The 27236-nt window shown below is 39.5% G+C and overlaps 1 protein-coding gene across 1 annotated transcript in view; it reads right to left on the bottom strand.

The window, feature by feature from the left end:
- Positions 1-27236, bottom strand: part of DNAH5 (dynein axonemal heavy chain 5) — a 212465-nt gene that overhangs the window by 135749 nt on the left and 49480 nt on the right. The window contains 13 exon segments of the mRNA XM_023752286.1: positions 1432-1603; positions 5166-5372; positions 6329-6650; positions 6943-7028; positions 11358-11465; positions 15498-15713; positions 16264-16386; positions 19506-19613; positions 20316-20429; positions 21830-22006; positions 22753-22890; positions 24480-24701; positions 25872-26032. Coding sequence (XP_023608054.1) covers positions 1432-1603; positions 5166-5372; positions 6329-6650; positions 6943-7028; positions 11358-11465; positions 15498-15713; positions 16264-16386; positions 19506-19613; positions 20316-20429; positions 21830-22006; positions 22753-22890; positions 24480-24701; positions 25872-26032 — 2154 coding nt within the window.

Genomic DNA, 27236 nt, shown 5'->3' with positions numbered 1-27236 from the left:
GAAGTCACACTTTTATTTAAGCATGTGTGGGCTCAATAACATTCTTTACTACTTCTGATTCTTCAAAGCCTCCTCAGGGCCACCCATGGTAAGCTGGTGCCTTTGAAGAATCTGACTGACTCTTCAAAGCATCTTCAAGGACTTCTGTGCCCACCTCCCCTCCCAGGATGTCTACATCCTAATCCTCTGTAAATGTTACCAAGGGGACTTTGCAGATGTGATCAAGTTAAGGATCTTGAGATGTGGAGATTGTCCTGGATTATACAGGTGGGTAGTCATAAGGTCCTTATAATTGGGAGGTAGGAGGGTCAGAGTCAGAAAACAATGTGACTACTGAAGTGGAGAGACAGACAGAAAGAGATTGGAAGGTACTAAGCTGCTGGCTTTGAGGATGGAGTGACCAGCAGCCAAAGGATGTAGGCAGCCTCTGGACCCCGGAAATTCTCTCCCTGGGTAGGCAAGGAGAATAGCAACATCTAAGTCTTCTGGGGGAAAAACCCTTCATACCGTGTTCCAAACTGTGTTCCACTGCCCACCACAGAATGTCTATAAGGTGGTAATATGTTCTCCTAGAAGGCAGCCACGGAATTCTGGGAAATGCCACCAAACAGCCTACTTTTGGTAACCAATGGGCAATGGCATATTAAAGGCTATGAGAAGTCCTACAGAAAAGAAGCCTGCCTGGCTCAACTTCAATTTCCCAGGCTTCTCTGAGCCCAGATCCCTTCTTTGCAGCATTCCTGTACACATTCTGGGAAATTGTACTTTTAGGAATATACCACCTTACATATATTTTAAGTGTATTACATCCATGATTAAGAAAAAATGTTTGCATAAACTTTTCCCATATATCCTGCTCTTCAGCACTCCAGGCTGTCCAAATCTCCCCACGCTTCAAAATGGGGTCTGAAAATACACTAACCCAGTGGTCGGCAAACTCATTAGTCAACAGAGCCAAATATCAATAGTACAACGATTGAAATTTCTTTTGAGAGCCAAATTTTTTAAACTTAAACTATATAGGTAGGTACATTGTTATTAACTTAATTAGGGTACTCCTAAGGCTTAGGAAGAGCCACACTTAAGGGGCCAAAGAGCCGCATGTGGCTCACGAGCTGCAGTTTGCCGACCACGGCACTAACCTATTAGTATAAAAGGCTGAATGACTCTGAAGATCCTTTAAATTCTAATGTCCAACAAGTATATTTTACAATGTAGTTAATCTCTGGGGATAAAATTAAACAGTGAATATATGTACTTTCCAGGAAATTAGTGAATTCATATATTTTGGTAAAATTCCTTGGGAAACAGCTTAAAAATTACACTCCCCATTTCACGATTTATATCACAATATCTGTAAGAAATTATACAATAGATGTTAAGAACGCAGCCTTTCAAATTGAGAAATAACAGCCATTTAGACGGACTTACTGATCTTAGCAAAAGCGTGTTTCAAGTATGTCTCAATGTTCAGGGATGTCCAGGTCAGTGCGGCCAGGCCGGGTTGGAGAGCCTCGTCCACTTTAGCCAAGTGAGGGACCATCAGTGGCTCTATGATGGGAGGCATTTTTGACTTCACTCTCTGATATTCAGCCAGCATCATCTGCAATGAAATGGGGGTCAAATAATCAATATTTCACTTTTAATATCTATTAATATCACTTCTTTTAATCCAAAAAGATGACTTTTACTTAGGTCTGGCTATAGGACTCCAGCAGCAGCCTGTGGTAAAGTGCCCCAAAGTAAGACTAGAACAGAAGATAAGAAACCGCTCCGTAAATACACATTCCTAACCTGATAAAACACAACTGAAGAGGCAAGAAAAAGAATTTAAGAGTAATAGTTTCTTACGCCCTACCCAGCCCAAAAGGGGAGAAAGGTTTTCAGGCCAGGTGACTTTGCTAAACCAGGTGAAGTCACATTACCAGTGCCTTAGCCTGTGTATCACTAAGCTCGTGTAGTCAACTTTGTACGCTGGTACCCCGTGCTTCCTGCTCCTCTGGGCACTTCCTATGGACCATACTCATCACCCAAAGTGTCAGGGTCACCAGAGGTCTGCTCAGCCCATTGCCGGAATTGTAAGCCAAGTCCTGATGCAAGATCCAAAGCTTACAAACAGTCAGGAACCAGTGTTGATATTATCAAGAGCCATAGCTTTAAGTATCATCCATATACCAAAGACAACCAAATCTTTTTTTCATTAAATTCACTGGGGTGACATTGGTTAATAAAATTATATACAATCAAATTTATATCTCCAGCCCAGACCTCAATCCTGAAGTCTAGATTCATACATGGCAAGCACCTACTCAATACTTCCACTTGAAAATATAGCAGACATTTTAAGCTTAACATGTCCAAAACTGAGTCTGTTCTTCTCCAAAACGTTATCTGCCCAAAGCATACTCCATCTCAACTGATGGCAACTCCATCCATCCAGTTCTCAGGCCAACACTCAGAGTCATCCTCGACTCCACTCTTTAACTCACACCTACATGCAATCCACCAAGATATCCTGTTTGCTCCATATTCAAAAAGAGATCCTACATGTGACTTGCTTGCCACTGCTACCACCATCATTGACTCTCACCTAAACTATTGTAATAGTCTACCATTGTCTCCCTGCTTCCACTCACGCCCCCTAGAGTCTATGCTCAATTTAGCAGCAAGAGTAATCCTTTCAAAATGTTAAGTTGGATCCTGTCATACCTCTGTTTATATGGCCACATGGCTTCCCATCTTATTCAGGGCTACAGCTCTTATGTTGGTCTGCAAAGCTCTACCCAATCTGGACTCCACTACTTCTCTGATTTCATCTCTAATCACTCCTTTCCTCTCTTACCTGCTCCTGCCCTAATGTCTTCCTTAGCCTCAGGGCCTTTGTATCTCCCTCAAATAATTATTCAAATACCATCTTTTCAATTAGGCCTACCCTGACCACCTATTTAAGATCCTAAACTATAACCAAAATCCCCTACATACTCTTTCTTCTTTGCCCTATTTTTTCCATAGCATCTATCACTTTCTGATAAGACTATATAATTTACATATTTATAATGTTCATTATTTATTTTCTGTCTTACTGAACTAGAATATAAGTTCTATAACAACAAGAATTTTGTCTGCTTTGTTTAATGTGTCTGAAACAGTACCTGCCACAGGAGAGATGACAAATCCTATATCTCTAATTAATTAATTAGTTCTCATTAGAAGGAGCAATTGTGATCAGAAACTCATGGATTCTGGTCCTCACTGAAGTTTACCTGTTGTTAATGTTTAACTGTACCAGTAACTTGTAATTTGTTACCATTTTTAAATAAAAGGTACTTTTTATGATAATGTTAATATCAACAATAATTAATTATAATAAAGTAACTTTAATGCACTGGTTAAATACAATTGTTTTTAAGCTCATATTTTTAATGTGCATGTTGGTGTTTTTTTGTCATTAGATCAATGTTTCCCAAAGTGTTTTCCCTGAAATCTGAGCCCCAGAGATTCCATAAGAAAAACTATCTCTGGATGGACAAGTTTGGAAAACACTATATATAATATCTCCCCTCTTGGACAGTCAACTAATATTACCAATTCTGAGAAAACTGCAAGAAGGAAGTAAGAAGCCTAGTAGAATTTATGAATGTTGTTAAAGCCAACATTTCCCAAATGTGTCAAATAATCTTTTTTTAATATAACACTTTTTCACAATTTCTATATAGCCTTTCAATTTCCATAAAAGTCACTTTCAAAAAGCCTAAATTCAAAGGTTCTATTATAGCAACTACTTATACATTTCCTGAAGCTTTTCTCTACTGCCTTCCTTTTTTTCATTGTCCAGCACTTATTCTATTTGGGAAGCAGTTCTTACAATCACCTTTCTGTGTCCTACCTTAATCCTTTAATCCCATGAAGTATTACTCATCCATTTTATAAATGAGAAACTAAGGCTTAGGAGGGTAAAGGAATTTGCCCAAAGATAACTGTTTGAATCCAGATCAAATTGGCTTCAGAATCTATACGTGTAGCTACTGGCTCATCTCTTTCTACTTTGAACTGCCTTCCAAGAAATAGATGAAGAATACAAGCTCTCAGCCACTTTGCATATCTGTAGAGGCCTGAAAGCTGAATTAAACATTTAGCACAATAACTCTGTGACACCTGAGATGGTTCCCCTAATCTGCCACTAGATCTGCTCTTACCAGCTACTCATGTAGGTAGGAACCTTTAACTCTTTCCACCTTCAAGATACGATAAATGTTAACCAGATGACAGTGTACTTGCTCAGATTGTCATTTACAACTGAGCTGGTTTAAAAACATTCTTTGACCCTCCTCTCCTCATGGGTGGGGTCTATGCCCCTCTCCTTGGATCTGGGTGGGCTTATGGAGCCCAACAGAGGATAACAGAATTGATGCCATGAGACACTGAGGCTGCCCTAAAGACCATAAGGCTTCCTCCATATTTACTTAACACTCGCTCTTGGAACCCTGAGTTGCCATTTAAGAAATTCTACTACCCTGAGGCCTCCATACGGGAAGTCCACATGTAATTGGTCCAGTCCTTAGTGCCAGCTGAGCGAAGCTTCCAGCCATCCCCACCAAAGAACCAGACAAAAGAATAGGGCCATCTTAGATCTTTGAGACTGAACATCTGCCAGCTGAACTAAATTACCTTAGTGCCGCACAGAACAGGAAAATCACCTTGCCAAGCCTTGCTTAAATGCTTTACTCACAAAATCATGAGATAGAATGAAATGGTTGTTTTAAGCCACTACATTGTGAGGTCCTTTGCTATATGCAACAGATAACTGAAACAATTCTGTAAACAAAATTATCATCAGTGATATTATATTCGTCACCCAGCGATAAGAATGATGTTTATTGTAAAAGACATCATCATCATCATCATGCCTTTTTTCCTGCTCAAATTTCTCCAATGGCGTCCTGGTGCATTCGAACTTATAACCTTGGTCTGCAAGATCTGTAATGACCTGGCCTTGCCACCTCCACAGCCTCATTCCATGGCACTCTCCCCATCAGTCATTCCACTCCAGTCATCCTGGGCACTTTCTATTCCTCAAGAGTGACACGTCACCTTTTTTCTAAAATGCAAGCTGGAGCTAGCCAGAAAGTGTGTGTGTGTGTGTGGGGGGGGGGGGGACACTATACCTTCATGTTACTGAAGTTCTTTTTGTATATATCCCGTTTCTGGAAAAGGGCAGCTGCCAGGGATGAAACCTCCAGACCCATCTGTGACATGCACTCTGTTTCTCTAAATAAGGTCAATATCTGAGGGTCGAAGTTTACAAACAATTCTCCCGTGCCTGGAGCCTTCACCAATAAAGAAGCCTCAAGTCCTATGTGAATTCCTTCAATCTGTGAGAAGAAATCAACATTATTACCATTAGAGAGTTCAATGAATACACAGAATATACAGCGCAGCCATTCCTGGGAGAGAATCGTTAAGTGTTCTTCCATGGAGCTGAGCTTCTCAAAAAGACAATGGGGTCACTCAGTCTTCTCCTAAGTTCACTTCAGAAAAGGGCCTTCAGGTCCTTGGTCATAATGTTGCACAATCGATTCAATAAAATGCATGGGTCATGATTCTCTCACATCGACATATAAGTGGATACCGCAATTAATGGTGACTTCTCAAACCATTTAGCTCCTTGATACCTTCATTTCTACTCAGTTATTTTTTTCCTAATACAAGTATCATAAAAGCCTACTAAACTCAATTTTCAGTTATTTGGAAAAGCAATGAAGACCACTATGGAGGCATCTCTATATTGGCTCAGATACCAAAAGGTGGACCAGGAAAATGAGAAACCATTTTTGAGGCCTAAAAAGGCTTTTATCCTCCAAAATACAAAAAACAAACAAACAAAAACACCTTTTTGCCAATCTACAAGGGTTGGTAGGGTTTGAAATGTAATTTGATTAACCTAGTATAGCCAAAGAAAACTTAAGACTTTGATTGACACTCATAGTAGTGTTCACTGACACATTAAGAAACTGAATGGAGGAAAAGAAGAAAGAAATCCTAATCAACCAAGTAAAAGAACCAATAAACAAGACCTTCTCCCTTAGGAGTTTGTAACTAAATAAAAATGAGTTTGTTACCTATGATTTTTTTTGAAAATGAATCATTATTTTTCTTCATGGACATATTACACTCTTTGACTGATTACCTACCTATATTCAACCAAACCTGTCATCAAATACCTGCAAACTCGACTTTCTACAAAAATAAAACTGTTCAATGCTAGCAGAGGGTTTCCCATTGACTGGCAATGGAGACATCGTTGAAGAACATAAATGTACAGACTTACTTGTTGAAGCCACGCCCTGTGGTAGAGAACCTCAAACTCCAGGAGTACCTTGGCCACCCTGTTGTAGTTACGGATCACAGGTCTGGCTTCCGCCGTCCGAAGCACGCTTGGGTGCTGCTGGAAAAGCTGCATCGGTTGCTGAATCCTGTGGAAGAGCTGACGGGCCCACAGAATCTTCCCAGCAATGGGAGGCTGGTCTCGGGCCAACGGAGGATCACACTTCTGCTTTGTATACAGCTTTGCAATCATATCAATGTCAGCCCCATAGTTTTTGAGGATACACCGGTATTTGTCATCAATACCAAGATTGGGTATATTCAATCTGATTTTTTTAAAGTGAAACACTTGAATTAATGAGACAATATCTAGCAATCTCTTTTATTAAGACATTTTAAAACATATGCTAATGAAAGAAAATAAGATATTTGGCTACTTTTTAAAAAATAGTATCAATCCATCATATTGCAATAAAGTGGTTTCTAAAATACAGTGTCAATCTTTAAAATATAGGAAGAACTAGATACATTTTTTAATTACTTGAACATTAAGTAATATAATGATAGGCAGTCACAAGATAGAAAATTGAACTTAGAAAATTGTTCTCAATTTTTTACCTTTCAAATTTCTTTAACATACTTAGAGCTTGATTTGTGTTTCGAATCTTTTCAAATGTAACATCCATGAAGTTCTGCAACTCTTTCTAAAACAGAATAAAGTCTGATTATGAACAATGAATTAGCATTGGGGAAAGTCCTATTTAGCATCAAGATAAAAGAGCTTCCCATTCTCTACAAGCACATGTAATACAGGACAAAATAGAACAGAAAACTTCATACTCACCTGAGCCCGAAAGAAAGGTAAAATGCCCAGAAGCCAGAACACACAGGGGCTACAGAGCCAGAGCAGTCTTAGGAGTTGGCCCGTGGCAGGGTCCAGAGGTACTGGGTCCGATACAAGGCCTGGGTTGGGCACTGGGGCTTTATCAATGTGGGTAGAGAAGTTGTGGGGTCCTAACACTCTCAACAGACCCCTGCAGAAAGCCAAGGCACTTGAAGTGCTGTCCAGCCCATGCAAGGGGGTTAAATGACTGTCTACAAGTTGGGGAAAGCAGCAGGGGATCTTGCCATCTGGCCAAGGCTGTGAATAGATAAAACAAGCCCTTTACTTTCTCTATAAAAGAGCCCGAAGATGAGTATTTTCTACTTCACAGGACATGGGTCTCTTTCATAACTGCCCACCTACCACTGCAGTGCAGAGGCAGCCTTAGACGACCCGAGAACAATCAGGCAGGGCCGGATTTGGCCCAAGGGCATGGTTTACAGAGCCCTGTCCTAGAGCGATTGAAATTCCATGCCAGTGCTCACCTAGATGAGGGGTCTGAGTTACACTACACATGAGATGAGAGAGGTCTAACCCAAGAAATTAACGTAAGAGCTAGTCTGGGATGGCAAAACCACAGGGGCCCAGCAGAAGGAACACAAGGCCACTCCACAGAAACACTGCCACAGCCCAGGCCATGAGACCCCTCCAGGAAAAAAATAAATATCTCCCAAGAGGATAAGTTCAAAAAGAATGACCTAAATATCTATTTCTTAAAGCCCTTAAATCTATTTTCCAAAAATGAGTTTCATTATGGGTTGTTCTGAGAACCTCACACATCTTATAGGACTGTATAATTTTGTCAAAAAAAATAAAAATAACTACACCTAAAAACAAAGCACATGTTTTAGTCTTTGTTCAGTCTCAGATTTAGCACAGAGTTGTCATTAAAAATCTACATTGAGTTAAATAAAAGACAGAAAAATTCATTATTTTTCTATTTCGTTCTTTAAGGGAAAGTTCCAATCAATTCTTTTTTCTCAATTTACCAGAAAGAAGTTTTAAGCCTCTACAATTCTAAAGAGATCAATAATTTATGTAGTGATCAAATTGGGAATCCAGTTGCATGTGCAGTGAAAATTAGTACCAAGATGAGCTTGACTCTACATAAGTAATTTGCAAGATGACCAGTTGGAAATATCCAGGACCCCACTGGAAACACTTAGCCCTTGAAGAAATGTTGCTATCTGGGAGCAAGCCACAGTGCTCCCTGCACCATTGAACAAAACCCCAAAGCTGAAGAATGGCTAACCCTAATACACTGTGCCTCCAATACTTCTCACTCTTCTACTGAAATTATCAAGAACAGTGCAATTGGCCTACCCAAGGAAATACTCAAATATTTTCACTACATAAAAATCTCTGAGTGTAAATCATGCAGAATTAGAGCACTTGCAATGCCTCCACTCCCTCCAACTTCAGACACCAGCAAATCTTCACTGAGCCCTGTCAATGGAACCTGATTTTCCTTGTTTTTCCACCCTATAACTTCACAAAGACCTATGCTGAGCTCTCTATGAATATCTAAGACCTTGAATTAGTCTTTTTTTTCTCTCTGAACATTAGGTCTGTTCTGACAGTCTTTTGGAGTCCAGGCAAGGAATTCTCACACTAGTCCTATTACATGGCCTCCCAGCTCCTACTCAGTTTTCTGTTTACCCTGTTAGTGCCAGCATGAACTCTCAATCTGGACAGGATTCCAGGCTCCGGTTGCTTTGACAGAGGAGTCCTGCACACAACCCTGATCTGAATCACTCACGTACCCACCCCACCCCCAGGGTTTCATCCTGGAGATGCCACAGTTACCGAGTCTCTTCATTCCTGTCTCCAAAACTAATCCCCTCCCCCTTACACCCCATCCAGAGTCATGGGAGGGTTGGGATTTTCACCCTGACTTTATAGAGAAAAGGGCTGAATTCATGAATTAATTAAAGGAGAAAGTGTAGACAGTTAAGAGAAAGAGGGTGGAGAAAGGGTCAAAGAAGTTAAATGGAAAGTAGTTGTCCAACCAAAGGGAGAAATGGACCATTATTGAGATTGACTATAAGACATTAATAGCATTGAGTTTTTAAAAAGAAAAGATTAAAGAGAATGGTAACTGTCTATAACTAATGCTTAAAACCAGGCTGTAGGACAATTATAAAATTATATTCTCGGTATTATAAAAAGCAGACACAGGCTTGAAAAGGTCTCCCCATCCCACTCATTTCCCTCCATTTACTTGGAAAAAATAAACACTGTTCTGGCATCAAGCATCACCTCCTCTCTGAGCCTTCGCTCCTCCCAGACAAGCGGAAGTGTGGGGTTGTTTTTTTCCTAGGCTCACATCCTGCCTTGTGGGTTATAGCAATTCTCAGATTCTACATTAAGTTTTGTAGGCCTGCCCTCCCTCTAAATTTCTTTAGGAATTCTCTGGACTTCGATCTTTGCATCCCCAAGGCCTGCTACAATATCAGAATATTATACTTCTAATATATATATATATATTTGTGTTTCTATCATAACACATATCTGCCTTCTGTCTTCTGTGAGCTGTGAGAGCAAATCTACTTGACTTATTTCTATATTCATAACCCACAGCATAGAAGCCTAATACATAATTGATGTACAGTAAATGCTTGTTTAATTACAACCAATCTAGTTCTTATTAAATCATTACTCAGACTTTAATTCCACAAATATTCTTTGCTCTCCAATTATAGGTGCCACCCACCAGGCCCTGGAGACACAAATAGGAATGAACATGATTCCTGCCCTCAAGGTGTTCACCATCGACCTATATTCCACATATAAGCTAAGGAAGTACCAGATATCAGAAAGTGCTGGGAAACAGGTGAAGACTGACACATGCACATTGACCATAGAGCACAGAATCAGGATCTGCCACTGTCCATCAATTTCCAACAAGAAGAGATCAAGATCTGTTGTCCTTATGTCTGAATCATCCCCTAAAATTGGTCACTGCTGAAATTATTATAGGCATTACATCTTCCTAGCAACTGAAATGTGTCTTACAACATAATGGTTAAAAACTTAAATCCTGGAGCAGAGTGCCTGGGCTTAATCTCCACACCACCACCTATTGCTGTGACTTCGGGCAAGTCTGATAACCTCAAAGAGCCTCATTTTCTCCTCTGCAAAATGAGGACACTAAGACCACTCACCTTTCAGGATAATTAAAACCTATAAAGTGCCTAGAACAGTACCTGACATATAGAATTCGCCAGTTTTATTATGATTCTACCACTGAACCCACCCCTCCAAAATGCCTGAGTTATTTTTTCCTTAAAGTGTACCAACTTTTTTCTTTTCTAGAAAAGAAGTAACAGATGGCCATTTTCCTTTTATAATCAGAATAGTGCAAATTTTTGCCTCACTGGGATGAAGAAAATAATGGAGATTAATTATGATAGACATCTATTGGGTTGTCTCCTCACCTTACCCTCCTCGATTCTCCTCCTCTGGTAGAAAATATTCCCAAAGACCACAAGGGGGTGCTGTCTCTCCTGCTTTACCACATGGATCAGGGCTAGAACTGGCCAACTCAACATTCTCCTTTGGAATTTGGAGCTGGGGCTGGACCTGTGATATGTTCTCAGAAGCTGATGGCAGCCATACAATGTTCATACAGACTGATTGTCAAGATGGCTGGCCTGTAGTGCGGGTAGGAGGGGTGGGGGGTGGCTGAGAGAAGGAAGAGAGAAAGGAGTCCAGATGCTGAGTCAGTCCTGTTTCTAAGGCCAGCAGCCGCCTTGCCTTTGGGATCTGCCAAACATCACTGACCATTTGCTTAAATGACCTCTGGACATAATCATGGCTATAAAATAAACAAATGGAGATAAAATTCTGTATTCTAATAACCCTACCTTTCAACAGAAGATGAAAGTTAATAGCCTAAGAAGTAAGATGGAAGATATGTAGACATCTATGATTACAAATCATTATCCAAAGTTATACTTATGACCCTGTAATCTATGAAAAAGAGCCTTCAATTATTAATCTGAAATCACAAAACACAGGCCGAGGTTGCTGCCGGTCACCTCCCTGATAAAGACGCCTTGCCCTGCTGATGGTCATGATTAACAGCATTATACAGAACAGAGAAAGAAGACAAACACGCCTGTAACAGGTATTTTATTACACAACCTACATGAAGGTCATCAGTCTGCTTGCAAAACTGTTCATAATCCTGGTCAAAATCCACTTTCCGCTGGTCTAAGAAATTATATTCCTTCTTCTTTATGGTGGCAACAATACCCTGCAATGTTATAAAAGAAATAAGCCATTTCAATATTCTAGCCTTACGTAATTAAATATACCCTTTAAATGCAGAACCTGAACAATCATTACCAAAAAGGCAACTTAAAAGCTTATTTCTTTAGTTACATTGTTTAATGCTTATTATAGCAGTATAATGTTGCATACTGCATTCAAAGAAATCATTTGGAAAGCATTTTCATGAGGTTTTATGTCCTTTTGAAGAAAAATATAAAATAAAGACTACATCTGAAAAGTAGGAGAGGTGTTTTCTCTAAAAATGTCTTATTAATCACATCTGAAATAATAAAAAACAAGCCCAGAGAAGTTACTAAAATATTTTTCATTGAAGTTTGACTTCCCAGAAAATGAATAAGACTTTAACAGAACACAAACTTAGAAAGAAAACAGTTATAATGTCCACAGATGATATACTATCTTTGAAACCTCAAATGGCTTAAATAAAACGTCAAACCACAATCTACCATTTAAAGACTCTCTAGAATTAATTGGCTTTCTCTGCCCTGCAAAGCTGCAGTCTATGACTACAAGAGGACAAATTAGGCAATTCATCTCCTTGAAACACTATTATCCAAAGTTTTGTTTGCTCTGAATAATGAGCTATAAAGCTCTGTGATCATTCTTAACCAGGTCCTAAGCCATTCGCAAACTCGGGAGCCCACGCTGTTGACACAAGCATATAATTTTTATGAAGAATGTTGGGCCTCCTCCTGCAGTCTCCTCTTCAAAGTCATTTCCATTTATACATCAATTCAAATATCTTAATAGACAAAAGTGTATAAACTGCATAACTCTGTGAATCAAGTTTGCTAGTTAAAACAACCTACTCTTTCATGCTGTATAGCTACAAAATTAGCTCTATTTACTAGTAGAAATTGTATATATTATAATGTTACCCATCGTGGTCTTTATATGAAGAGTGTAAAAAAGCATGGAAAAGCTACATCTCTACATTTAAATGTGGTAATTAAAATGACTTGGAGCTCTTAGAAAATTCTGCTCAATGATTGGATTTAATGGTCACTTCACAGTATTAAGTAAATAAACCAACTAATTGTGACCTTTAAACCAATGAATCATATTCAATCTACTTAGAATCCAAAATGAAAAATAAATGGATATATCATTCCCTCTTTATCTTGCAAAATTTTCAAAGTGCAGATTTTCAGTCCTTTATTTGACAGATTTTAAGTAATTTTTTTTATTTTTAAATTGAATTTATTGGGGTGACAGTGGTTAATAAGATGGTATAGGTTTCAATTGTACATTTCTGTGATACTTGGTCAGTATATTGCATCATGTGCTCACCACCCAAAGTCATATCATATCATCTTTGTTATCATATACTCTTTGGCCACCTTTACTACCCTCCCCGCCAACCCCCTTCGCTCTGATAGCACTGTTATCTGTGTCTATGAGTTTGATTTGTTTTCTTATTTGTTCATTTGCTACTTGCCATTTTATATGCCACATATGAGTGAAATCATATGTTTACTGCACACCTACTATATACCAGTTAACGCTGCAGACACCGGAATGAACAAGACAAACAAATGCCCCACCGTAGGGGAACGTACAACCTGGGTGGGAGAGAGATGGTCAGAATCCATGGAAGTCACAAACAAATGAACAGGGTCATTTTACACGGTGATAAACGAGGAATGTGACAGAGTGTCTGAGGTAAAACAGAAGTCAAGGTAAACAATTTAGACAGGGTCGTGAAATCAAGATCTGGAGTCTAAGGAGGAAAAGGAAATAACTGTATGAAAATCTAAATGCAGAATTTTCCAGAAAAAAAGCACTGCAAGCCTAAAGAGGGACTGAACTGCGTCTGGAGATCATAAAATGAGGAGAAGAGGAGCAGGCGAGGGGGGTGGGGGGGAAGGAAGGTTCTTGATAGCCAGGCGAGGAGCCCGAGATACATTCCCGTGGATGCCATTTTAAGCTTCTAATACTTGTACTAAAACACAAAAATCTCACTTTACGCTTTCCTGCACCATCTACATTTTATCTCACTACCCTCTGGCTCATCCATTTTAATTAGTATTTCACTTTAGATTTCCAAAGCAATTTCTTTTCCCAGTATTTTTATCAGGTTAGAACCATCTTTATCCACTCTTAGATATATAGTTCAACTTCTCATTCAAAGATAAACTTTAAAATATGTTCCACAGTTATTTTTTCATTAAGAATAAAGTCCAAATTGAAAAATAAATGGATATATTCCCTCTTTATCTTGAAAAACTGTCACTTTCAAAGTATAGATTTTCTATCTTGCAAATTTCACAGGATTCACCTAAAATGTTTCCTGCTACATAAGAAAGATCTTTTCTTTTTCTCTCCCATAATCTGGTATACTCAGGAAATAAAAGACTACTTATGTTGGCTTAAACTGTTTAAGTACAACAAAAACTGGCAATAAATTATATGATCCTTTTGGCCTGGGTGGGTGGCTCAGTTGGTTGGAGCATTGCACCGTACACCAAAATGGTTGCAAATTCAATCCCCGGTCAGGGCACAAACGGAAGGCAACTGATGGTTGTTTCTCTCTCATATTTCTCTCTCTTTTCCTCTCTCTCATCCTTCCTCTCTCTCTAAAATCAATAAAAAACATAGCCTCAGATGAAGACTTTAAAAAAATTTTTTTAATTATATGAGACTTTCTTTTTTTTTTATGTGTGTGTGTTTTTGTTGTTGTTGTTAATCCTCACCCAAGGTATTTTTCCGGTATAGAAAGTTAGAAACATCGATGAGAGAGAAACATAGATCAGCTGCCTCTTGCACGCCCCCTACTGGGGATGTGCCCGCAACCAAGGTACATGCCCTTAACCGAATGGAACCTGGGACCCTTGAGTCCGCAGGCTGATGCTCTATCTGCTGAGCCAAACCGGTTAGGGCTTTCTTTTCTTTTTTATGTGTGTGTGTTTTTGTTGTTGTTGTTAATCCTCACCCAAGGTATTTTTTCCCATTGATATTTAGAGAGAGTGGAAGGGAGGGGGAGAGACAGAGAGAAACACCGACGTGAGAAAGCTCATCGATTGGTTGCCTGCCACACACACCCCGACCAGTATCAGGGATTGAGTTTGCAACTGAGGTACGTGCCCTGGAATGGAATCCTCAACCCTTCAGTCCGTGGGCCACACTCTAATCACTGAGACAAACTGGCTAGAGCAGCGGTTCTCAACCTGTGGGTCGAGACCCCTTTGGCAGTCGAACAACCCTTTCACAGGGGTCGCCTAAGACCATCCTGCATATCAGATATTTACATTATGATTCATAACAGTAGCAACATTACAGTTATGAAGTAGCAGCAAAAATAGTTTTATGGTTGGGTCACAACATGAGGAACTGAATTTAAAAGGCCAGAAGGTTGAGAACCACTGGGCTAGAGCTATATAAGCCTTTTCAAATTCAAGTACAAACATTTTAAATTTCAACATCACTGTTCTCAGACAAAAAAAAAAGATTGTCTACATCCATGATCAGTGTGCCCACTTTAAAAACTAACATTAGTCACGTACATAGCCTTACAATATAAAGCAGTTAAAAGTAAAATTAACTAGGAATGGTAAAGCTACAATAAAATGTGATCCTTTTAATTTTTAACAGGTGTCCAAATAAATTCCTTACGAGCAGAGATAATCACATGACACCCAGAACTCATGAACGAGTGCCTGACACATAGTACTGGCTTCATTAAATATTTCTTGCATGAATAAATGAAGTGATAAGTTATATTTAAACACTTTTCTTGTGCTACTAATGAAAACGCTTTTACTAATGATGATTAATTTTAGACTATTGGGAAGTCATTATGATAACCACACACCTGAAAAGAACATTTTAGCACCATTACACAATCCTCAAGTAAATGTGATTTCTTTATTGTTTAAGGGCTATGAGCTTATATTTCACATTAGGAACTATTTGAATCATTTTAAATAGTTATTTGCATAAAATATCGAAGTTTTTGTTATGGATAAGAGCAGCAACTTCAGTTGTAAAACAATACCTGGTATTTAGTGACCATGTCTTCCAGCCCTTCAATTTTCGAATCTTGCAGGACCGAGTATGTCTTAAAGGCTGTAAAGATGTCTAATATCTTAGCAAGACGTCGGTGGAAAGTTTCAAATTTTCCAAAAATATACATCTCGCTGAATTCAAATTGTTTTTCATTTGGATCTTGTTTAAGCTTTTGTTTTGTCTTGTGAAAGCAGAGCTGGTATTCCTTAAAATCAAAAAGCAAAATATAAGACAGGGAAAACAACAAAGATATCAACCTTATTCTCTTCAGCAAAGGTAACGGCGACGTTAGGGTGGGACTGCAAGCCCTGCCAGTTTCAAGGCTTTTCATTTACTCATCCCTCAGTCTGGAATATCATCTTCTCCCATCCTCCGATCTAGCGAACTCCTAATTATCCATAATGCAACTCAGAGGAGCAGCCTTTTCACCCCGGTCCCACCATGTGAGCAATAGCCTTGCTCTGTGTCTATCTCCCCATCTGTCTATCAGAAGCTTAAGAAAACCTGTCATCTTAGTTATCTTTGTATCTTCAGTATTTAGTGTGGTGCTGGGACACAGGAGGCCCTCAAAGAGGGTAGAATAAGTGCATAAATTGGGAAGGTTTATTAACATGCAACTTTCTTAATAGTGAAGAATTACTGTTCTTTTTAGCATCCAAGATTATAATAATTGCTAAATAATTTAAGATGCATCACCAAACACAACATAAAAATAATGAAACGTTACCTAAATATATTATTAGGCTGACCATTACCTGCTTAAGTTTAATTGCAGATAATATTTTTTCCACAACAACATCCTGTGGCTGGCTCCACACAGAAGCGGTTCCATTGTTCGTAATATAAGCTTTACATGCAGATATCATCTGATTGGTCACCTGGAGTTTTCCAATAAAATGATATTATGTACATAAGACAGCCATCAGCAGTGGTTCTCAACCTTCCTAATGCCGCGACCCTTTAATACAGTTCCTCATGTTGTCGTGACCCCCAACCATAAAATTATTTTCGTTGCTACTTCATAACTGTAATTTTGCTACTGTTATGAATCGTAATGTAAATATCTGATATGCTATATGTGTTTCCGATGGTCGCGACCCACAGGTTGAGAACCGCTGGACTAGAGGGTCCTTAACTCTTGTTCCTCTCAGGACATACAATCTGTGGACTTGAGCTTTGGATTTATTTGTTTCCATAGCAACTTTGATCAAGCACTAGTCCTTTTTATTCAGCTTTATTGAGGCACAACTGATAAATAAAAATTGTATGTATTTAAGGTGTACAATGTGATGATTTGATATACATAGTGAAAGATTACCACAATCAAGTTAATTAACACCTCCATCATCTCACATAGTTATCATTTTTCATGTATGTGCTGGTAGCACTTAAGATCTGCTCTCTTTAACAAAGGATGTGAAGGACCTATACACCGAAAACCTCAAGACATTATTAGAAGAAATGGAAGAAGACACAAAGAAATGGAAAGACATTACATATTGATGGACTGGAAGAATCAACATAGTTAAAATGGCCATATTAGCCTGACTGGTTTGGCTCAGTGGATAGAGCATTGGCCTGCGGACTCAAGGGTCCCAGGTTCAATTCCAGTCAAGGGCATGTACCTTGGTTTCGGGCACATCCCCAGTGGGAGGGTATGCAGGAGGCAGCTGATCAATGTTTCTCATCGATGTTTCCAACTCTCTATCCCTCTCCCTTCCTCTCTGTAAAAAATCAATAAAATATATTTTTTTAAAAAAATTGCCATATTACCCAAAGCAATATACAGATTTGATGTAATCCCCATCAAACTCCCAATGGTATTTTTTATCCCCACCCCCACCCCCATGCGGCCCGTCCCTCGCGCACTCCCCAATGGCATTTTAAAAATATATTTTTATTCATTTCAGAGAGGAAAGGAGAGGGAGAGAGAGATAGAAACATCAATGATGAGGGAGAATCATTGATTGGTTGCCACCTGCACATCATGCTTAGCGAAGTAAGTTTGATGGAAAAAGTCAAGAACCATATGATTTCACTCACATGTGGACTATAAAACTAAAAGCAACAACAACAAAAAACAAGACAAACAAAAACTCATAGACACAGATAACAGTATGGTAGTTACCAGAGGGAAAGGGGGAGAGAGGTTGTAAAGGGTTAAGGGGTCAAATATATGGTGAGAGAAAGAGATCTGACTTTGGGTGGTAAACACACAATGCAATATTGATGATATATTATAGAACTGTACACTTGAAATCTATAATTTTATTAACTAATGTTACCCCAATAAATTTAATTTTTTAAAATAAAAATGATCTGCTCTCTTAGCAAATGTCAAGTGCACAACACAGTATTGCAACTATAGTCACCATGCTGTACCTTAGACCCCCAGAACTTATTCACCTTACGTAATTGAAAGTTTATACATTTTTACCATCTCCCCATTTCTGCCAACCCCCCAGTCCCTGGCAACCACCACTTTCCTCTGCTTCTATTTGTTCAACATTTTTAGATACCACACATAGATTGTCTAAAACATTTGTGAAATCAGAGTTGGAAGGACCATGGACAATCCCCAATTCAAGCCCCCTAGAAATGATTCACTTTCCAACCTAAACGCTGCTAAGAGTTTCCCCGATCTCCTTGAGTAGCCTGCTCTACCACCTAACTCAGTTTCTAAGTGCCATGTGGACTGTCCACCTGATCATTTCATGCCCCTGGATCTGTAGCAGACATGTCTATAGGAGAAGGCAACAGAAAAAAAGAGTAAAGCTAATGTAGGTAACTACTAGCATTTTATCCATCTGTCCAAACTTTAAAAAGACTTCAGACTTTTCTCAGTGACTTTTTATAAATTAAAAGGAAAACTGGAGGACTACTGTATGCATGGAATGATATGATGGCTGGGTTTTAGTGCAAAGGTCGAGAGTATAAGTGAAAGAAGGCTGGCCATGTGTTAATAGTTGTTGAATCTGCGTAATATGTACATGGGGGTTCAGTATACAATTCTCTTTCCTTTTGTACCTGCTTCAAATGTCCCATAATGAAAGGATTTGGAAATTTAGATAAATGGTGGTTTTACAATTCTATTCAACAAGGCCTGCAAATAATATGCAAGTCAATTTGTGTTGTTACTAAAGTAACAACACAAGTTGACTTTTGAGTCTTCTGCCCAGGGACTAGCCCCTGTGTGACCCCCACATGTAGTTTTAAAGTGTGGTCAGGAGTTGCTGTCTTGCTACTTGGTGAGAAAGCAGAAGAATTTTTCTCTGAGCGCGCGAGGCTGATGGCCCTATTCCCAGGAAGAAGCATGACTCCTAGAGCATTAGTATTCACAGCACAAGCCACGATGAAAATTCCTCTATTTTAATACAACATTTAAAATTTTGCCTTGGCAATGAAAAAGTCATTTATTTCTCAGAGACCATTCATTGTGGGAAAAGCACAGTGCTCACCATAAACACTTAGGAGTTAGGACATAAGGTTTAAACATCGTTACGGTTTTCTGGCAGAATCACTATAATTGCTTTATGGATTACTGGAACATTGCAAGTGGCTTTTATTATCGAGATTACTATCCTAATAACACCAAGTAAACAACTGTGGCATCAAATAAATTCGGTACAGTAGCTTATAAATATGAAACAGGAGATAGTCTGTCTTTTCTTAATTAAAATTTACCCATCGGAATAAATAATGTGCTCAATAACATAGGTAAGAAATTCCAAAAAGAATCTTTTTTCATTTTCATTATATATATAACACAATATTTATTATAACAATTACTTTGAGAAATTATGCTTCATGATGTGGACAGAATCAGCCTCTCACATAAACTTAATTCTAGCTCTACTGAGGGATTAAGCTTTTTTTTAAATTGTAGTATTCAGAGACATTGGGTTGTATTGATATGGTAATTTTTAATTACCAAAATAGTGACCATTGGCAAAGAAATATCAGCGACCGCACTGCGGACTTTATGCTATACACTTACCTTTACAAACAGAGACGTAATCTTCTCAGAGGTGTTATAATAATGAGAGATACTATAGATCATTTTAATTGCATTTATAAGTGTAGGAATAGCATCAATCATAGATATCTGGAAGACACCACAAAAGTTTTCTGGGAAATAAATATCAAATTCAGCAAAATTCTAATAGTCTAATCATGTCACTTAAGTAACTTTTACTTAAAAATTTAAAATATTATCTAACACTTTCCATAAATACATTTAAGGATCATTTTGTTATTTAGTCATATTCAGTTAATCACATTTTATTTCAATGCAAGAAACATTAACTTTCTTTTAATGACTAGGAGGTTGTGTCAACTAACAATCAAGTTTGTAATCAATAAAAGCAGGCACTTCCTAAAGTTAAAAGTTCAAAAAAACACCTGCTCGATGACTCTTCCCACAGTAGGGTAGCCCAGAATGTCAGCTGCAATATTTAATGGAAAATGCAATGTGCAAGAAATGTTTTTTAAATAGCACATATACATCTTTGATAGATGGAAGGATGGATGGATAGAGAGATGTAGATATATAGCTATATAGACATAGATATAGATAGATAGATATAGATATAGATAGATATAGATATAGATATAGATATAGACATAGATATAGATATACTAGATATAGATATGTAGACGTGTGTATATATACATATCATTTTCTTAAAAAGAGATTTCTAAGACTTTTCCAACAGACTGTAATATCTACAAACCAAAACTCTACACTCAATTCAGCTGTTATAAAAGGGCCATCAGGAGACTGAGAGGGTAGAAATAATTAACTCACGGGGTCATTGCTGTACAAAGGGTCACAGCATTTTTCAAGTGTGTACAAATATTTGACATTGTCCTTTGCCTCGTTAGCTGCATCAGTGATTCGAATATCCATCTCCCGCCAAGTCTAAGCACAGTACAAGAAAGCAATTTTAATGCAATTATTAATAGAGAAGCTTCCAATATAACAGCTGCTAAGAGTCACCACAGATCCCTTGGGTCCGACTTTCACTTTGTCCTGTGCATCTTACATAAAACTGAACCCAGAGGGGTGAAGGACACTGTCACACTGAAGAGTAATTTTAATCTTTTTACTAGGCCTTCTCTTATAAAACCTATTAAGTAACTAGGACAGAGCATCAGGAGGGAAGCAATTATTTATTAACTGCCAACCATATACCAGGACTGTGCTATGACCTAGGAATTTCAAAATGGACAGATATCTAAAAGTAGGAGAAGTAAAAGGAAGTGATTTAGCTCCAGCCAACATGTTCAACTGACTTCATTGAAGTCCTACTGATATTTCTGAACTATAGCACAATGAAATGGTTGCATTCTTTGGACAATGATACAAGGTAAATCTAAAGCAGTTATTGAAACAAATTATTATTATTTAAATTATTTTCATAGATTGAAACATCCATGCAAATGGCTAATAAATTGTCTTTATGGCACCAATGCCAGGTGTGGTTGGCACCTCTGTGATGGTTCCCAGTGACCACCGACTCCGGGTATTCGTGGTCTTGTGTCATCCTCACCCCTTGATTGCGGGCTGAATCTAGCATTGCTTCTAACAAATAGGGTGTGACAAAGTGATGGGATGTCATTTCTGGAATTAGTTTACCGAAAGACTGTGGCTTCCATGTGGGGTGCTCTCTTGCACTCTGCACATACGCCCTTTAATGGAAGCCAGCTGCCAGGTTGTGAGGGGCCCGACAAGTGGTAAAGAACTAAAGAAGACTCCAGCCAACAGCCAGCAAGGAACTGAATCCTGCAACACCCACATGAGTGACTTGGAATCATATCCTCCCCAGTCGAGCCTGCTGATGAGCCAACACACCTACTGCAACCTCATGAGAGACCCTGAGTCAGAGGCACCCAGCTAACCTGCACCCAAATTCCTGACCCACGGACTGTGGGACACTAAATGTTTACTTTAAGTTGCTGAGTTTGAGGGTAAACTGTAACAGAGCAATATAAAACTAATATACCAGAACTAAATATATATATATATGTTTTCATTATTACTACTCTTAGTTGGTCTGAATATATAATCATGTTACAATGTGCTATCTTAATTACATGCAATGTCCTCTAATGATACATATACATACAGGTATATCAGCCAACAAATATCTTTAATTCAAAAGCCATTTCCATGGTATCAAAAATTATAGAAGGGCAATATCCAATCTTCATTTTTTTCATGGGGGTATAATAATGTGTTTCTGTCCCTGATTACTCTGTGACCTGAAATACCCTAGAACATGAATTTCCCACTGCATACAGCAAAAAGTGGCTGACAACCTTCAGAAGTTTCGACTTGGCAGCAGCAAGCACTGCCAACACAGCCTTCACATCTGGGCTTTTCAATTGATCCAAAAGGTAGTTAAACTTGGACAGTCTCTTCTTCCAGTGCTCCAACTCCGCTCGGGGCCCAAGGTCATCCGCTTCCTTCCGCAGCTGATTGTTTTCCGCGAGGACCTGTGAATGCACAGGACGAACGTGAACCACTGAGCGGGGCTGGAGGTATGAATGCTACAGATAAGCAAAAAAATAAGGAAATGAGTGATGCTATCTGAACGGGCTCCAGGCTTATTCATTTGCATGTTTTGAATGATAGCCTTTTACTAACTTGGCACGTATCCATTTTACAACCTCCACAAAAACTTAGTTGACTTGTTCTAATTGAAAACTACTCACTTAAGGAGTTATAATAAGCTTTTGGAGGGCCTGACCTCAGCACATTTCCTTGGTTACAGTCACTTACTATGTATAACCTCAAAGCAATATAACCTTAGAAAGTCCCCACGCCTATGTTGGTTAATTTCAATTGTGTTTACTTTTTGATGCAATGTCCACCTTCACTTAGGACTTTTCAGAAAATACTTTTTACGGTTAAGTCTCAAGATCTCTTTTTGGAGGACACACTAAATGAGAAAACTGTGAATTTCTGCAGATGTTCTCATCAAAGTAAATTATGCCTTGAGGGAAAAATAGCAAAGTGCTGTCTTCTAGTTCTGTAAGCATACAGAGTCATTAACTTTCATCTCTTAGAATTCTTACTATCTCTTCCTAACTAATGACTCTAAATTAACGCCAGGGGAACCTCTCACCTTTTCAGGCACTCATGGTAAAATCCTTAGGCAAATGGGAATAGCAAATGATATACCTTCTTCCATTGGCCAGTTCAGTAGCATGGCAACTGATATTTGGTTTCTGGAAATTACCTGTTCTGTTTGTTTGATCCATACTTTCATACAACCTTCTATTTTTCCCAAAGTCTCGGGGTTATTAGCTAGAGTCACATAGTCTATCGGTTCTTTCAGGGTTTTCAGTTCAAATATGTCACACTTTTGAAGGTTCACCTAATTAAAATGAAAATTAGATAATAAGGTGGTGCTTTTTAAACCCGCATACGTGCGCGCGCACACATACACACACACACACACACACACACACACACACACAGGTTGACCCCTTGGCTTAGAATTATCTTAAGGGGCCCCTCCAGTCTAAACCAATCCTGCTCTCTGAAGAAATACCCTGAAACAGTGAGGCATCCAATGCCCAATCCTCACACACACAGAGCACACCACTTGAGAAGATGGGTTCTGAGGTCAAATTCTGGGTAGAAAAGAAAGACTGAACTAGAGGGGAAGATAGTCATAACATCACAGAATTTGGGAATTAATAGGGAACTTGAAAATTAATGTTAACTCATGAAACCAAAGAAAGTAGGGAAGCTTCAAGAAAATTGACAGGTGGAGAGGAGTAATTTCTAAACTATCACATTCATTTTTGGAAACTAACTAGAGGGACATGTTCTCTTATCCTGACTCAATAACATCTTTATAGTTAGCAAGTTCACTGACAACACAAAGACTTATTTTAGGAGAAGGAAGGAGGAAGGGGGGAGTAAAGGATGTGTTGGATTTTGACTTGACAATGAAACCTAGTGTGTTTTTAAACACACATCATACAAAATGGACCTCAATATTTACGGAAGACATTTTCCCTTGAGAGGAGTAAGTGCTATATTGTCAATGGTATCATGGGCTCCATTCTTCTACATCCCACTCATGCTGGGTGTGGGCTGTCATCTACCCCAGAAATCACTAACAAAGGCTTACACAGATGGAACAAATTTTATAGAAGCTGAAGTTCACATTTGCCACACTTATTATTAAAGGCACTTTGGTCACTGGCTGAACCAAAGGGCCTGACCCACTCTCTCCTCTCCAGATGTGTTAATTCCTCTCTTCTCCCTCCTCTCCAGGATTTCCTTCATTCCTACCCACCACCACCACCACCCCCAGACACACACATACACACACACACACACACACACACACACACACTACACACATACACACACACTTTGGGTCCAAGTTCCTTCCTTCTGGGATGCAGAGCAATGCCACAAGCATTTCATACTCTGCAGCCACACATCTGACATGACTGAGTCTTCCATCATAGTCACCATTTCTATGGAACCTCTGATGCATTAATCACTCTGAACTAAGGAATTTAAATCTAGTCACCACCACATCATGAGGGGGCAATAAAAATGCCCATGAGCCCTAGCTGGTTTGGCTCAGCAGATAGAACGTCAGCCTGCGGACCAAAGGGTCCCAGGTTCAATTCCAGTCAGGGACACATACCTTGGTTGCAAGCTCCTCTCCGACCCGGGCCCTGGTCAGGGCTCATGCAGGAGGCAACCAATCAATGTGTTTCACATTGATGTTTCTCTGTCTTTCCCTCTCTCTTCCACTCTCCCTAAAATTCAATGAAAAAATATCCTCATGTGAGGATTAACAACAACAAAAAATGCCCATGAAATTTTTAAAGATTTGCAAGATAGTGGGATTAAGACTATTTAAGGGAATATTACACACTTCTATGTTGATTTGTTCACCCCTGACCATTTTTGAAGGAGTCACTTCTTCGTGCTTACCTTCTCCTTCAAACTCTCCTGTGCGCCTGACAGGACACTCACAAAGCCTTCCAGAGAGCTCAGGAACTCCTGCCGAATGGCGGGTGCTTCCTGAAGCCCCTCAAGCTCACCCCAGCCCTGGCCCATGGCCCTGAGCGCGGGAATGAAGATGTCCGACAGCAAACGCCGCATGCTATTGAGCAGGCCCCCATCTGCAGCATCCAACATGTTAAAGCTCACCTCCTGGAAAGCAAATGGGACCCTTTACTGTAAAAACGACCTTCAACCACAACATAGCTACTAAGTCTTCTGTGAAAGTTGTCCATTAACCAACCATCCTATGGAAGTGAGTAAAGACCACCCGAGAAAAGCAAAGGCTAGTAATTCGGAGCTTGCTGTAGTAAGGGAGTCCGCCACCATCACCTTCCTTCGGCACAGCCTCATAGGCAGGCAGGGGACTGGGAGAGCATTCTCGTGGGGTGTCCTGATTGGGGGGTGCTGGCATGGGGAAGCTGGAGGAGGGCTAATAGAAGCAGGGCATCCTATGTGGTTGGTGGGAGAACACACTTGGCTTTCCCTGGTTGGCCCCAGAGAAGGCCATTGGAAGTACAGACAAAAGTTCAGTAGACTGGCACCCAAGAATAAAATCCTGCCATTCTGACCAACTGTGACAGCAGTTACTGTTTAGCTTGCTAGTTGGCTTTCCTGAGAGTCTGACTAGCAGGCTGGCTACCTGGGGTTTTGTTTTTTTGTTTTTTGTAGACAGGGGGTTGCTTTCCTGGGCAGGTTGCTGCAGGTGGGAGGTCAAAGTTTTATTGTTACAGATGGTCTGGCCATGGTCTGTTTTTCTATTCAGTATCTCCATCCAGTAAATTATTATTTCTCACACCCTGGTTAAGACATAAGCTTTATACTATTCTAAACTGCAATCATAACAATAAAAATGAAACAAATAGAGCAGAAGATGTTTACCAGTTTATCTACACCAAGCAGATAATGTACCTATTAAGGGCAGGGGAGACATGTACCGATGAACTTTATTCTGCACAGAAAAGAATAAAGTTATATATGTTCACTTTAAAAAGTCTGATTTTAAATGTATGGAATGTCTTATAAAGTAAATTATATATGAGGAATTCTTTTTAAAAGGAAAGACACACACACACACACACACACACACATACACACACTCACACACAATGTAACATCAGTTTTTGTTAATAGAGTATTTAATCCTCTTCCCTAACAGATTTAAAGAAAATGTCCTCTTAATTGCTTGCTTTAAGTGCTTTTAAAAATACTTCTTTGAAAGGAGTTTTAGATATTTAGTGAATATTTAATAAACAATGGCTGCCTCCCGCAGAACGTAAGTGGTTTTTGGTAAGGGGGTGGAGGGCTGCCCTTGCCCCTTACCCGGTGGATGTTCTCGGGGGTGATGGCTCTGGAAGGGTCGGGCCTGATGAAGAACACACATACTCCAGTCAGAGCAACATCTTTTCCCTCCGTCACGAACACTTTAGGTTTTTTAGTCTTTGCAGAAATAGGATTTACTCCTCCTGAAGAGCTTGGTTGTCCTACAAATGCAAAAGAATGTTAGGTTCACAACTGCTATTGCAGTGATCGCCGGATAGAGCTTCCTTGTTAAAATATGTCCTGTTGGCTCATCCATGGGCCCTAGAAGGTCCTACTCCTGGACAATCTCTAGCCTGAACCCTAAAGGGATCTAAAAGGACCTGCTCAATCATAGCTTCATTTCAAAAGCATTGCTCCAGGGAAAAGCAGGAAGGAGAGGAGCAGGAATAAGAAAGATTGGTGCAGAGCAGATCCTTGCTGAAGCTCTAACAGTCATCTCGGTCACAGTGGGCCTTCCCAGGGGCAGTGGGAGTGGGTGAGGGAGGGGACAGCATCGACTAGCATATGCTACGAGTCAGGCCCTCTGATTGGAACATTGTCTACATTGTTAAACCTCTCTACAACCTGAAGGCAGGTGCAGAGCCAAGATAAAAAACCAGCTCTAACTGCAACAATCCAGACGTCCACCTCCCCCTGCTGCCCCTCCTCTGTCAGGGTTGGCTCTTCACTACAATGCTAGAGTCAGGATTGTGTAGAGGCAGGAGAGCATCTCGGCGAATGGTGTGACCTCTAGAGTCGGACTCCCAGAGCTTCAATCTCAGGCTGCCCTGCTTAGTCATGTGACCTTGGGCAAAGTTACTTAATCTCTCTGTGCCTCAGTTTTGTCATCTGAAAAGTGGGAATAATTCTAACACCCAGCATCTGGAATTGTTGTCAGGATTAAATAAGTGAAAACCTGTAAAGCCCTTAGAAATGTATATCAAAAGACACTAAGCATTATCATTATTATTATCTGAAAATTCATTTTTGGTCATACAAGCATGCAGTTCATGAGTGGATCATTTAAGTTACACAGAGTATGCTCTGAGCTCTTCCACTGTGTTCTTATCTGCCCCAGAAAGTGTTAGATCTCCAAATGAACTGGTAGCTCAAACAAGACTATTGGGGTAGGGAGCAAGATCATTAGCACTAACAAAAGGAGTTGGGGAGGGGAGTGGATTGGAAGCTGAATCCTGAGACCCTGGGATTAGACTCTCCTAGGGCAGTGGTCGGCAAACTCATTAGTCAACAGAGCCAAATATCAACAGTACAATGATTGAAATTTCTTTTGAGAGCCAAATATTTTAAACTTAAACTATATAGGTAGATACATTGTTATTAACTTAATTAGGGTACTCCTAAGGCTTAGGAAGAGCCATACTCAAG

The sequence above is a fragment of the Myotis lucifugus genome, unplaced genomic scaffold, assembly GCF_000147115.1.
Source record: "Myotis lucifugus unplaced genomic scaffold, Myoluc2.0 scaffold_0, whole genome shotgun sequence".
Lineage (NCBI taxonomy): Eukaryota > Metazoa > Chordata > Mammalia > Chiroptera > Vespertilionidae > Myotis > Myotis lucifugus.
The sequence above is the reverse complement of the archived record's forward strand: the minus strand, read 5'-3'. Positions and strand labels throughout refer to the sequence as shown.